This window comes from Electrona antarctica (genome assembly GCF_951216825.1).
Source record: "Electrona antarctica genome assembly, chromosome: 1".
In the NCBI taxonomy this organism is placed as follows: Eukaryota; Metazoa; Chordata; class Actinopteri; order Myctophiformes; family Myctophidae; genus Electrona; species Electrona antarctica.
This window is the reverse complement of record NC_136806.1, coordinates 55010970-55026413: the sequence shown is the minus strand read 5'-3', so window position 1 is coordinate 55026413 and position 15444 is coordinate 55010970. Positions and strand designations below refer to the sequence as shown.

At 47.0% G+C, this 15444-nt stretch overlaps 1 protein-coding gene across 1 annotated transcript in view; it reads right to left on the bottom strand.

Moving 5' to 3' along the window:
* Positions 1-263: 263 nt before the first annotated feature.
* LOC306920670 (protein diaphanous homolog 2-like) overlaps positions 264-15444 on the bottom strand; it is a gene marked incomplete at both ends in the record, with an annotated part of 127029 nt that continues 111848 nt past the window's right edge. Inside the window, one exon of the mRNA XM_079497489.1 lies at positions 264-403. Coding sequence (XP_079353615.1) covers positions 264-403 — 140 coding nt within the window. The remainder of the gene's footprint in view (positions 404-15444) is intronic.

The following is a 15444-nucleotide window of genomic DNA, read 5'->3' as shown; positions in this document are numbered from 1 at the left end:
CTCCCTGCATGTGTCTATCTCTGTCTACATCCATACTGCCTGGGCAAAGTGGTGGATGCAAGCAACCGCAGAGCAATGGAAAGGAGAGGAGAGGGAGGAAAGGAGGGACGGGAGAGAGGCAGGAAAGCAGGTCTCTCTCTCTCCCTCACAGAGCGGGAGAGAGATTGGGAGAGAGCAGGGAGGGAGGGAGGGAGGGAGAGACTCTGGGTCTCCCAATGATGCTGCCCATCCAGCATGAGGTGGATCTCTGGAGAGCTCATCACTCATCCCGTGCTGGTGGAGCTGGACAGGTCTGCTTCCAGTTCCTCATATTCCTCGTGACAGGTCTGTCCGTTTGACGCTAGCGGGGCCAGGCTGATCCCAACACAGGACAACATGCTCCGGAGAATCACTTCACAGGGGTCTGGAGGCTCAGTGACACACACACACTATATGAGAGTCGATGTTGTTGCTGGTCGGGCCGCCGCGACCACTAATGGTGCCAGTGTATGTACCTATGCTACATCGACGGGAAGGTTTCCACTTTATAATGACAAAATAGGGACGCCATGTAGAAAGTGAATAAGTGCTAATGACGTGAGGGGCTCTTAAGATCAGCCTCGCTATTAGTTCCTACATATATGGTACTCTAGCTGCTGGTGTGTGCCCGAGGAGGTTCAATGGTGACATAATCTATTTTCTGGGAGGTCAGCAAAGTGCTATGCTCGCATCTGCGGCCTTTGTTTAGGGTCAGGGATAGCCTCGGTTTACTTTTAACAAAATCCTTTAAATGTGGAAATCTGCCTGCAGAGCACCGCACAATTAATGTCCACCGTCCAGTCAAGTCAAATATACATTTTTGGTCTTGAGACTTGAGAAGTGACAGTCTGTCATACTGTGTGCGCCATGGTGTGCACGGAGAGTGCTGTGCCTTCAATAATACAAGTAGCCTTTGTCAAACTCCTCTGATGTATAAATGATGAGCTCTCCGACACAAGCAGCAAAGGAGATTTTGCATTGATATAGAACACCAGCTGATACACGAACGCGTGCGCACACACACACACACACACACACACACACACACACACACACACACACACACACACACACACACACACACACACACACACACACAGTAAACTATTATGACTTTATGAGCAACGACGTAATACCCTTTCCCAGATTTAACCACCCGGCGAGATCCAGTGAGTCGACTGCTTTTATGTATACTTCATTAAGGTTCGGCAGCAGCGACACGCGGCCACTGTCGACAACGTCTTCTTGCCAGTCAAATTTGTATTTTTGAAAGATCGAAGAATGGCTGACATAGAAACATAGCTTTTTCAGAAAAGTGTCAGGATGTAGAAGACATTTTTAGAATCTGATCTCAGGTCAAAACGGGTTAAAGAGGAAGACATTCTTTATCACTTGTTAGTTACAGATCTATTTGACCTTTATTTATACAGAAGGGAGCCCTGGAGAAGACATTTCAACGAGGACAAATGTGGACAAATTAAATACTTTGTAATTATGTATTCTGCCAGCCCTTGAACGAAGGTGACCATCATAAATGTTCAGTTGATAGTGTTGAGTGACTCAAATCAGCATTGCATTGTGCTTCACAGTGCAATTACGGTAGTTGTGGAAAACAGGCCTGGAGTGCTTGAGTCTGTTGGTTACTCTGGCAACATGACGACAGCACCTAGCTGTGTCCAGCCTCACTTTGGTGAGACATTATCAGTCGACTAAAGGCTCAGTCGGTGGTGGGGTGACCACCGAACTACAACATGACGTCACGAGCCGCGGTGAAGAGCAAACCACCGCCACCGCTCCAGCCCTTCTCTCTGTTTTTGCTCACCACCGCTCAATGGTCACCTCACCACCGAAAATCCAGACTATGAATAGGCCTTAACAGTCATAGGAAACTGTCGACTAGTTCCTTGATTTAATTAAGACAATTGTAAACTTGCGTTTGCTACATACTGTACAATCATAGAAAGGACCTTTTTTTTATCCGGGGTTGGTGAGTCTGAGACCTGAACATTCTAATGATTCACAAGGCCTACAGTATACTGGCTTGGAAAGTTATAAACTGGTATAATTATATTGTTAAATCTAGAGTTTACAAGAGTAGTGCTCATCATTTTTCAAGAAATAATTCATTCAGCATGGGGGAAAAAGGTTAAAAAAGAAACGAATGATCAACTAAGTCTTGATCCATATAAGTCCAAACTGACCGATTAATCAATTATTGAACTCTGAGGGAACTGCCCAAATCTGGTCAGTCCATTCTAATGGACGTGTTGAATGTCTTGAGTTTATCTGTTCATAGAATGATTACAGTGCTCATGTTGACGGAATAGAAAGACGGATAGATTTGCAAAGACAAACAGTCATTTGTCATGGCAACACCATTGATTATTATTACTTTTCATTTCCAGACTATTGCATTTTGTTTCTGAGCCATCTGCGGGCTAAAGCTACCGTGGGTGTGTCTGCTTTCCCACTGGCTGAGGGAGAAAACATTTTCTTCTTTGTGTTGCTGCTACTTTAATTTCATACTCCTTCAATTAGCAACTAATGATAAACTTTATTAACCCATTTTGACCTGAGATCAGATTCTAAAAATGTCAGTTGACAGTTTTCTGAAAAAGCTGTTTCTATGTCAGTCGTTTTTTTCAAAAATAGCAGACCTACAAGCTCGTAGCGCGCCACTCGGTGGCGCGCTATGAGCTTGTAGATCTGCTATTTTTCAATAGCTAAAGCATAAGATAATGCTAACACCAAAAGGGGTTCCTGCCCAAAATGGGATAAACTATACATCTCCTTACAGATACATGGCTGTCTGTCTTTCTGGCTGTCTCCAAGCATTTACCCACACACCTATTTGCCATACAGGGTTGTGAAGCAGTGGTAAGCACCACATATTTTTTGGCATGAGCAATTCAGTAAAATATAGGGCACATCTCTATGGATTGATCTGAGACTAGAATGTACTCCTCAGGTGTGACAGCTGGAACATTTGCAGGGTAAAAAAAAATGTAGAACAAGCCACAAATAGAGGTTTCATTGGCTTCTACTGTATTTGTCAGCAAGCTGCACTTGGTGACACATTACTGTGATACAATTATATTGCCCTGTCAATCTATAGTTTTAGTATATTCTGTCTGGACAATGTTCCGTGTTGCCTATACCGTTTGTCTCGTAGATGATCAACTTCCGGGAGTACTGTAAATCTTTGTGTTATCTTAAAGGAGCATTCAGTGATTTGGGTGATTTGGAAAACCACCCAGTCCGCCCCGGTAACAAAATGTGCACATGCACACGCTCTACAGTGGGGGGAAGTGCAACAGCATGTGCACCAAGGCCCGCCCCCCACACATGATTGGAGGAAGGCCCCTCTCATCCTGATTGGATGAAGGCTTTGCCACCCGCCACCAAAACTGAAACTAGGGTTTTTTGACCCCAGGGGCTCACTGGGGACAGGGAGGAACTCCTTATATGGTCAGCACACTCTATAGTAGGGAGGATTATCCAAATACAAATAAAAAATAAGTGATATTTGAATGAAGCGAAATCACTGAATATACCTTTAAGTTGTAAACAGAGAAGAAGGGTTTCTCTCGTCTTATCAACGTGCATACAGCACTTGGCCTGCCTACAACACTCTTTAGCATCGTTTAGCACATTAGAATAACAACAACAAACATGCCAGGCAGTAACATAATCTATATCTATCTACTGTATTAAATGCATTTTGTTTGTAATCCACTTAACTCGAGAACCGTTCGCTCCACCAACTTCAAAGGGCAGTGTTAGGCCCGATTTACACTGGCAACCAAATCTAGCCTGAATGTAGCCTGAATCAGATCTGTGTCACTTCAAGATAGAAATCCGATTTGCTTAAATAAGTCTAAATGCAGACAGGTCACATGGAATCAGATTTTCTCCGATTTTTTTAAATGTGACTTGAGTTTTCAAATCTGATTTAAATCCGATCTGAGGAGATCTGCCTCAGTCTGAATGCAACGACCAGTTGAAGTGACCCAAGTCGCATATCAAACTATCCAAAATGTCACTTGCAGCGCGACCCGAGCGCTACTGATGTGACGTCATTACAGAGCGCAAGTATTTTCATTTAAGTAAACAAACGAGAGAGAGAGAGAAACAACCAAACTAGAGCAAAAGAAAGAAAACAAGCGAGAGGACAGAAAAAAGAGAAAACAATAGTGCAACACACGTTTGTTTTATAGGAATAATGTCACTTCATTATGTCAGCACTACAGCGGACAGACCGTCTGTCACAGGCGATGAAATCTGTACCAAAGTCCTGGCGTCACTCGCTCATCCCCTGGTCCAGGGTCGCAGAAGTTTCATTTTTAAATCCTCTCATATAAGAATTGTTGTCCAAAAATAAATAAACTGTCTCTGCGATATTGTTGAACCATTGCGGCTCGAGAATCCACCATTCCTGAATAAAGTGCCTGGTGCTGGGAGTCTGGTGCAACGCACAGGGGCTGGACCTGGTGAGAGCAGGAGTGGACCTGGTGAGACGTAGGAGGGGCCCGGACAGGAGTCAACCCACAGAGCCTAGTCCTTCCGCGCCAGAATGGTACCTCCCAGTACCGGTATGATGTTGGGAGACCCGAAACCCTGATAACTGAGGATACGTCCCAGGTGCATCCATGCGATGTATTTTAGTTTTTTGGGTGGTGTCTCTGTATCGTTACAACAGTCAGTGAGTCAGTCATATTTGATAGTCTGTTTCTAGCAAAAATGTTAATTTGGCGGGTGTAACATTAGCGTTTTCTCAGTTGATGCATTATATCCATATGAGTCAAACCGCCGGGATCATTTGTTTATTTTTGGAACACAGTTCTTATTTGACGCGATATGAAAAGGTTATTGGAATTCCGAAGGTTATTGGAAATCCTACACGGTTAAATGCAAACCGTGTAGGATGTGAAATTACGTCAGACTTCGGCACTCCTGTCATTGGGGGATGCCTCCGTACAAATTAAACTTCTCGAAATGTACAGAAACAAGGATGTTTCATTTCTCGCGGAATGGTAGAGAACGGCTACAGGCGGTCCTATCTGCAATGTCAGATTGTTGTTGGTTACCACGGTAACCAAAGCAGATATGTCGACGCAGGGTGGCTTTGGATTGTTGTTAAAGTCAGTGTGAACGCACAGTTCGGATCTGGACACTTGCAAACGGTAGTGTAGTGTTCAGATTTTAATGGGATTTGACTTGATGTGACTGCAGTCTAAATCTGGCCTTATAGTCACCAGAACCAATGATGGATGTTTTCAATGAATCTATCATGGTTTAAATGTTAGTTACAATGCGTGGCCTAAGAAAAATAAATAATAATAATTAAACAAATATTGCACCAAAACCACTGACAATGGATAGACGTGAAGGAAATAATTGAACATTTGGGAAATAGCTGAGATCCTCCCATGGGTCACATGATGTTCTCTCCCAGCCTCCCTACCTGAACCCGCTCAACGCCATTGTATTAGATTAAATAATAACTGCATGCATGTAGCCATGTACAATAACAATCAACAATCTGAGGCAAACACAGGCCCGTTCATTAGCCCACTGAGGAAGTCCTTTGTTTAACCCAGTCTATCTTTCTCCAATGCTTCTTTCTGTGAAGCGCGCGTCAATCAGATACCACAGGGCTCCCTGGGATGGCAACAAGAGAATCTCCTCCTCAACCCGACCGTTCCCCCCGCGCTGCAGCGTCTCTCTCCATTGAAACGGAAAGACAAACGATCTCTCTCTGTGTTCCGCCCCGTACAGAAAGGCATTCTGTCTATACGTAATACAGCCCAGAGCCAAGTACTGCTAGGAGTTTAAATGGGAAATGGGCACTGCTTTATTATGCCGCAGTGCCTTGAAAATGAATGTGGATAATAGATATATTCACAGCGGTATTAATATCCTCTGAGTTCAACTTTTTTTTTTCTCCCACTCCATTTTCTCTCTCGCAGGCTCCAAAGTACTTTGCCCTTGGCTATGCCTTATACTAAATAGATTTATGAGAACATTTGTGTCATATTTCCTCTTTTTTCCCGGATTGTCAAGACGGATTGTCAGCGCGGCGCTGATTGAGTGGAATCACCACACAGCCTCGGCTCCCATTGTCAGGCTGCACATATTCATCTCTAGGGGAGATTTAACAAGGCAAATTGGCCAATGACACTTCACTCAAGCCTCTGCGGCTGCTATTAAGATGAGGTCAGGGGTATGAAAATACTGGCTCAAAGACTACATTCCCCATGACTGTATAGGCTCGCTGTCCAATTGTACAGCCATTGAAAAGGACTGCTTTAGAGACAAGACGAGACGAGAGAGAGAGAGAGAGAGAGAGAGAGAAAAGAAAGACTGAAAGGGAAAATGGAGAAAAAGAAATGCAGGGGTACAGTATGAGTTGATGCGCTTCAGTCGACTCAAGGACACACAGTGTGTTTTGATCCTCCATTTGCATTGTGAAGAAAATTAACCACACGAACTCTGACGTTCCTATTCGGTGTACAGTACAGTGCAGTATGTCATGATAGGCGAACAGAAAGCCAAAAATAGGTGAAGTGAACACTCTGCAAAATTAGGGGAACATTAATTATTTCTGTGCCGCTATAGCTTTTAGCATAAATGTACTGTAGTTAACCTATGCCACACCCCCATACCCATACACACACTCAATACACACACTTTGCTAGCATTAGCATTAGCACACACAGTGTTTACCAGGAACACAGAAACGTTTACATGTCGGGAGCGACGCGGTATAGAAAGTCACAAATGACGTCCGAACTTTGCATGGCTGAAGATCCACCATGGACGGCTCTCATGGATTCCGACTTATGGAGGTTTGAAAATCCTGCTCATAACCGAGGTAAACGGACATCAGGTTTAACGTCCCATAGCTGGTGGTGACGGAGGCGTTGCATAGCAACCGGATCTATGTTAAAAGCTGCCGTGCAGCTCAATCATTATATACACAGAGGGCTCCATCTTGCGCCACCCCTTAACCCTTATCCCTAAACTTATTTGCCATATTTTACTATTTTAAAACATTTAAAAAGAATTCAACTAGGCAATCTACATCGACACGTTAGCTTGAAGAACGGCTATGTTTTAACCCATTTTGACTTGAGATCAGATTCTAAAAATGTCTTCTAAATCCTGACAGTTTTCTGAAAAAGCTATGTTTCTATGTCAGTCGTTTCGATCGTTTCGATTTTTCAAAAATAGCAGACCTACAAGCAGACCTTGTAGATCTGCTATTTTTCAATAGCTAAAGCATAACATAATGCTAACACCAAAAGGGGTTCCCGCCCAAAATGGGTTAAAATAGTAAAAAATTGCAAATAAGTCTAGAAATAAGGGGTAAGGGGTGGCGCAAGATATAGGGCATAGTATACGCTGGGGTCCGTATTACGGACTTGGCAAATAACGTCCCCTAGCTGGGGGGTACGTACGTACACTGTACGTACACTGTATGGAGAAATAATTAAGCAAAAATAGGCAAACATGCAATGAAAAATGGCAGATCTATAATTACGCTCACACATATTGCAGATCTGCTCCCTTTTGCCATTTACCATAAAACAAAGTATGCAGGGTTTAAGTGGGTTTTAACTCATTAAAACCAGGAAAGCATCCTTTTCATTTTAGAGTTGGGTGTTGGCTATTAAAAAATTAGCAGATATACAATCACTTGTATATCACCGTGTGCCGCACTGCGAGCTTGTACAGTACATCGAGCTATTTGTGAAAAAAATGGATACATCTTGAAAGAACTAGCTGATTTAGAAGGCCTCAGGTGTTATGGGCACTTAACCCATTTTGGGCGTGAACCCCTTTTGGTGTTAGCATTACGTTATGCTTTAGCTATTGAAAAATAGCAGATCTACAAGCTCATAGCGCGCCACCGAGTGGCGCGCTACGAGCTTGTAGGTCTGCTATTTTTGAAAAATCGAAGAACGACTGACATAGAAACATAGCTTTTTCAGAAAACTGTCAGGATGTAGAAGACATTTTATAGAATCTGATCTCAGGCCAACATGGGTTAATGCAGGCAAATGAAAGGTGACGCAGTGCATAGGCGAGTGCCATGGACTGAGCGGAGTCGTCTGTATGTGTCAGAGAGGTAATGAAAGCTATCACAGCGAAGAGGAGCGAGAGGTGAATCTCCATCGGAACATGATTCCGACGTCCCACATCAGACACGGTACAGAGAGTGCCAGCAGCGATGTTCAACCCCGACCCCATTTAAAGCTTAACTAACAAAACGCACAATGTTTTTTTTTTTTTTTCGGTCGGTGTGTTTCCTTTTCGCCGAGACATCGGTGTGAACTCCTGATCTTTATCCCCGCAGTGGCTGCACCTGGGGGAAATCATCGGTCTTTAATTATCGCATATGAGCACCGAGCAGATGTGTGTGGTGAGCAGAAACATGGTGCGGGAAACTGGAGGAACTATATATATATATATATATATATATATATATATATATATAAACACACACACACACACACACACACACACACACACACACACACACACACACACACACACACACACACACACACACACACACACACACACACACACACACACACCATGGCCCACTTAGTTGGCACTGACGGGCAGACGCACTCGTGGGCAAGGCATGAGGCTAGTGGAGGGCACAGGGCATCGAGCAGGACGCGACACCACTCTGCCCGGGCTGCTGTATCCCCCATATGACCAATTTGAGGCCTGCAACTGTGTGTGCCCTTCGTTTTCATGATGAATGTACAGTCCCATATAAATATATATCTATAGAGTATATCTATATATACTTATATATATATAAATAGATTAATAATAGTATGAAGTCCTTGTGTGATCTTCAGGTATTCATGATTTTCCCACCAGAGTTCTGAGTACCAGAAAAATATAATTCTAAAAGAAACCAAACAGAATTTTCATGGAATTTTCATTGATGTACGGCAGAGTTTGTGCAAGCTTTGCATCTGCTTCCCTTCGCAGGAAAGAGGCCCTCCTCAACAGAAGGGCAGCGAATTATTCTGATTCCATATTCAGTGCAAATATCAAGACATCGCCCAAATAAAGGTTTTTATGTAATTCACGTTGAACACGTTGCTGTTAATCTTCCATTTCCTCCATTCTAATGCATTCCAGGGGTGAGTAAACAAGTAGCAGCTCCCTTTGAATTCCTCTGAAGTGACGGAGTTACTATTCCTCTGAAGTGACGGAGTTACTATTCCTCTGAAGTGACGGAGTTACTATTCCTCTGAAGTGACGGAGTTATTATAAGCTCATAGCACGCCACTCGGTGGCGCGCTATGAGCTTGTGGATCTGCTATTTTTCAATAGCTAAAGCATAACATAACACTTGTAGGTCTGCTATTTTTGAAAAATCGAAGAACGACTGACATAGAAAACATAGCTTTTTCAAAAAACTGTCAGGACGTAGAAGACATATATATGTATAGTATATATTTATATAATCAAGTCTCATACCCACAGGAACAAAGGATAAAGCCATGAGGCACGTGGCCAGATTCAAAAGTGTCACCACTTGTGTTGCAGCAAAACACTGCTTGATTACTTGCTAATCAACTTGTATTGTGACGCCAATCAACAGAGTGCATGGCCCCATGAGGCCATGGCCTCTGATTAGATTATCAACAGACACCAAGTGGCACCCACAGTGGTAACAGGGTCTCCTTAACCCACAGTGGTAACAGGGTCTCCTTAACCCACAGTGGTAACAGGGTCTCCTTAACCCACAGTGGTAACAGGGTCTCCTTCACCCACAGTGGTAACAGGGTCTCCTTCACCCACAGTGGTAACAGGGTCTCCTTCACCCACAGTGGTAACAGGGTCTCCTTAACCCACAGTGGTAACAGGGTCTCCTTAACCCACAGTGGTAACAGGGTCTCCTTTACCCACAGTGGTAACAGGGTCTCCTTAACCCACAGTGGTAACAGGGTCTCCTTAACCCACAGTGGTAACAGGGTCTCCTTTACCCACAGTGGTAACAGGGTCTCCTTTACCCACAGTGGTAACAGGGTCTCCTTTACCCACAGTGGTAACAGGGTCTCCTTTCAGCCACAGTGGTAACAGGGTCTCCTTTACCCACAGTGGTAACAGGGTCTCCTTAACCCACAGTGGTAACAGGGTCTCCTTTCACCCACAGTGGTAACAGGGTCTCCTTTCACCCACAGTGGTAACAGGGTCTCCTTTCACCCACAGTGGTAACAGGGTCTCCTTCACCCACAGTGGTAACAGGGTCTCCTTAACCCACAGTGGTAACAGGGTCTCCTTTCACCCACAGTGGTAACAGGGTCTCCTTAACCCACAGTGGTAACAGGGTCTCCTTCACCCACAGTGGTAACAGGGTCTCCTTAACCCAGTGGTAACAGGGTCTCCTTCACCCACAGTGGTAACAGGGTCTCCTTCACCCACAGTGGTAACAGGGTCTCCTTAACCCACAGTGGTAACAGGGTCTCCTTTCACCCACAGTGGTAACAGGGTCTCCTTAACCCACAGTGGTAACAGGGTCTCCTTCACCCACAGTGGTAACAGGGTCTCCTTAACCCACAGTGGTAACAGGGTCTCCTTCACCCACAGTGGTAACAGGGTCTCCTTAACCCACAGTGGTAACAGGGTCTCCTTAACCCACAGTGGTAACAGGGTCTCCTTTCACCCACAGTGGTAACAGGGTCTCCTTAACCCACAGTGGTAACAGGGTCTCCTTCACCCACAGTGGTAACAGGGTCTCCTTAACCCACAGTGGTAACAGGGTCTCCTTTACCCACAGTGGTAACAGGGTCTCCTTCACCCACAGTGGTAACAGGGTCTCCTTAACCCACAGTGGTAACAGGGTCTCCTTAACCCACAGTGGTAACAGGGTCTCCTTAACCCACAGTGGTAACAGGGTCTCCTTAACCCACAGTGGTAACAGGGTCTCCTTAACCCACAGTGGTAACAGGGTCTCCTTCACCCACAGTGGTAACAGGGTCTCCTTAACCCACAGTGGTAACAGGGTCTCCTTTCACCCACAGTGGTAACAGGGTCTCCTTTCACCCACAGTGGTAACAGGGTCTCCTTTACCCACAGTGGTAACAGGGTCTCCTTTACCCACAGTGGTAACAGGGTCTCCACCCACAGTGGTAACAGGGTCTCCTTCACCCACAGTGGTAACAGGGTCTCCTTCACCCACAGTGGTAACAGGGTCTCCTTCACCCACAGTGGTAACAGGGTCTCCTTCACCCACAGTGGTAACAGGGTCTCCTTCACCCACAGTGGTAACAGGGTCTCCTTAACCCACAGTGGTAACAGGGTCTCCTTAACCCACAGTGGTAACAGGGTCTCCTTTCAGCCACAGTGGTAACAGGGTCTCCTTCACCCACAGTGGTAACAGGGTCTCCTTTCAGCCACAGTGGTAACAGGGTCTCCTTCACCCACAGTGGTAACAGGGTCTCCTTCACCCACAGTGGTAACAGGGTCTCCTTCACCCACAGTGGTAACAGGGTCTCCTTAACCCACAGTGGTAACAGGGTCTCCTTAACCCACAGTGGTAACAGGGTCTCCTTCACCCACAGTGGTAACAGGGTCTCCTTCACCCACAGTGGTAACAGGGTCTCCTTTCAGCCCCCACAGTGGTAACAGGGTCTCCTTTACCCACAGTGGTAACAGGGTCTCCTTCACCCACAGTGGTAACAGGGTCTCCTTCACCCACAGTGGTAACAGGGTCTCCTTTCAGCCCCCACAGTGGTAACAGGGTCTCCTTCACCCACAGTGGTAACAGGGTCTCCTTTACCCACAGTGGTAACAGGGTCTCCTTTCACCCACAGTGGTAACAGGGTCTCCTTTACCCACAGTGGTAACAGGGTCTCCTTTCACCCACAGTGGTAACAGGGTCTCCTTCACCCACAGTGGTAACAGGGTCTCCTTTCAGCCACAGTGGTAACAGGGTCTCCTTCACCCACAGTGGTAACAGGGTCTCCTTCACCCACAGTGGTAACAGGGTCTCCTTCACCCACAGTGGTAACAGGGTCTCCTTAACCCACAGTGGTAACAGGGTCTCCTTAACCCACAGTGGTAACAGGGTCTCCTTTCACCCACAGTGGTAACAGGGTCTCCTTTACCCACAGTGGTAACAGGGTCTCCTTTCACCCACAGTGGTAACAGGGTCTCCTTAACCCACAGTGGTAACAGGGTCTCCTTTACCCACAGTGGTAACAGGGTCTCCTTAACCCACAGTGGTAACAGGGTCTCCTTTACCCACAGTGGTAACAGGGTCTCCTTAACCCACAGTGGTAACAGGGTCTCCTTAACCCACAGTGGTAACAGGGTCTCCTTTACCCACAGTGGTAACAGGGTCTCCTTTCACCCACAGTGGTAACAGGGTCTCCTTTACCCACAGTGGTAACAGGGTCTCCTTAACCCACAGTGGTAACAGGGTCTCCTTTCACCCACAGTGGTAACAGGGTCTCCTTAACCCACAGTGGTAACAGGGTCTCCTTAACCCACAGTGGTAACAGGGTCTCCTTAACCCACAGTGGTAACAGGGTCTCCTTTCACCCACAGTGGTAACAGGGTCTCCTTTACCCACAGTGGTAACAGGGTCTCCTTTCACCCACAGTGGTAACAGGGTCTCCTTAACCCACAGTGGTAACAGGGTCTCCTTTCACCCACAGTGGTAACAGGGTCTCCTTCACCCACAGTGGTAACAGGGTCTCCTTAACCCACAGTGGTAACAGGGTCTCCTTAACCCACAGTGGTAACAGGGTCTCCTTTCACCCACAGTGGTAACAGGGTCTCCTTTACCCACAGTGGTAACAGGGTCTCCTTTACCCACAGTGGTAACAGGGTCTCCTTAACCCACAGTGGTAACAGGGTCTCCTTTACCCACAGTGGTAACAGGGTCTCCTTTCACCCACAGTGGTAACAGGGTCTCCTTTACCCACAGTGGTAACAGGGTCTCCTTTACCCACAGTGGTAACAGGGTCTCCTTTACCCACAGTGGTAACAGGGTCTCCTTTACCCACAGTGGTAACAGGGTCTCCTTTACCCACAGTGGTAACAGGGTCTCCTTAACCCACAGTGGTAACAGGGTCTCCTTTACCCACAGTGGTAACAGGGTCTCCTTACCCACAGTGGTAACAGGGTCTCCTTTCACCCACAGTGGTAACAGGGTCTCCTTTACCCACAGTGGTAACAGGGTCTCCTTACCCACAGTGGTAACAGGGTCTCCTTTCACCCACAGTGGTAACAGGGTCTCCTTTACCCACAGTGGTAACAGGGTCTCCTTACCCACAGTGGTAACAGGGTCTCCTTACCCACAGTGGTAACAGGGTCTCCTTTACCCACAGTGGTAACAGGGTCTCCTTACCCACAGTGGTAACAGGGTCTCCTTTCACCCACAGTGGTAACAGGGTCTCCTTTACCCACAGTGGTAACAGGGTCTCCTTTACCCACAGTGGTAACAGGGTCTCCTTTCACCCACAGTGGTAACAGGGTCTCCTTTACCCACAGTGGTAACAGGGTCTCCTTAACCCACAGTGGTAACAGGGTCTCCTTTCACCCACAGTGGTAACAGGGTCTCCTTTCACCCACAGTGGTAACAGGGTCTCCTTTACCCACAGTGGTAACAGGGTCTCCTTTACCCACAGTGGTAACAGGGTCTCCTTTACCCACAGTGGTAACAGGGTCTCCTTTACCCACAGTGGTAACAGGGTCTCCTTTACCCACAGTGGTAACAGGGTCTCCTTTACCCACAGTGGTAACAGGGTCTCCTTTACCCACAGTGGTAACAGGGTCTCCTTTACCCACAGTGGTAACAGGGTCTCCTTTACCCACAGTGGTAACAGGGTCTCCTTTCAGCCACAGTGGTAACAGGGTCTCCTTAACCCACAGTGGTAACAGGGTCTCCTTTACCCACAGTGGTAACAGGGTCTCCTTTACCCACAGTGGTAACAGGGTCTCCTTCACCCACAGTGGTAACAGGGTCTCCTTTACCCACAGTGGTAACAGGGTCTCCTTCACCCACAGTGGTAACAGGGTCTCCTTTACCCACAGTGGTAACAGGGTCTCCTTCACCCACAGTGGTAACAGGGTCTCCTTTACCCACAGTGGTAACAGGGTCTCCTTCACCCACAGTGGTAACAGGGTCTCCTTTACCCACAGTGGTAACAGGGTCTCCTTTACCCACAGTGGTAACAGGGTCTCCTTAACCCACAGTGGTAACAGGGTCTCCTTTCACCCACAGTGGTAACAGGGTCTCCTTTACCCACAGTGGTAACAGGGTCTCCTTTACCCACAGTGGTAACAGGGTCTCCTTAACCCACAGTGGTAACAGGGTCTCCTTAACCCACAGTGGTAACAGGGTCTCCTTAACCCACAGTGGTAACAGGGTCTCCTTCACCCACAGTGGTAACAGGGTCTCCTTAACCCACAGTGGTAACAGGGTCTCCTTCACCCACAGTGGTAACAGGGTCTCCTTTACCCACAGTGGTAACAGGGTCTCCTTTACCCACAGTGGTAACAGGGTCTCCTTTCACCCACAGTGGTAACAGGGTCTCCTTTACCCACAGTGGTAACAGGGTCTCCTTTACCCACAGTGGTAACAGGGTCTCCTTTACCCACAGTGGTAACAGGGTCTCCTTAACCCACAGTGGTAACAGGGTCTCCTTTACCCACAGTGGTAACAGGGTCTCCTTTACCCACAGTGGTAACAGGGTCTCCTTTACCCACAGTGGTAACAGGGTCTCCTTTACCCACAGTGGTAACAGGGTCTCCTTTCACCCACAGTGGTAACAGGGTCTCCTTTCACCCACAGTGGTAACAGGGTCTCCTTCACCCACAGTGGTAACAGGGTCTCCTTTCACCCACAGTGGTAACAGGGTCTCCTTTCACCCACAGTGGTAACAGGGTCTCCTTCACCCACAGTGGTAACAGGGTCTCCTTAACCCACAGTGGTAACAGGGTCTCCTTTACCCACAGTGGTAACAGGGTCTCCTTAACCCACAGTGGTAACAGGGTCTCCTTTCACCCACAGTGGTAACAGGGTCTCCTTTCACCCACAGTGGTAACAGGGTCTCCTTTCACCCACAGTGGTAACAGGGTCTCCTTCACCCACAGTGGTAACAGGGTCTCCTTAACCCACAGTGGTAACAGGGTCTCCTTCACCCACAGTGGTAACAGGGTCTCCTTTCACCCACAGTGGTAACAGGGTCTCCTTTCACCCACAGTGGTAACAGGGTCTCCTTCACCCACAGTGGTAACAGGGTCTCCTTAACCCACAGTGGTAACAGGGTCTCCTTTACCCACAGTGGTAACAGGGTCTCCTTTACCCACAGTGGTAACAGGGTCTCCTTTACCCACAGTGGTAACAGGGTCTCCTTTCAGCCCCCAAAAGGGAACAAAGCC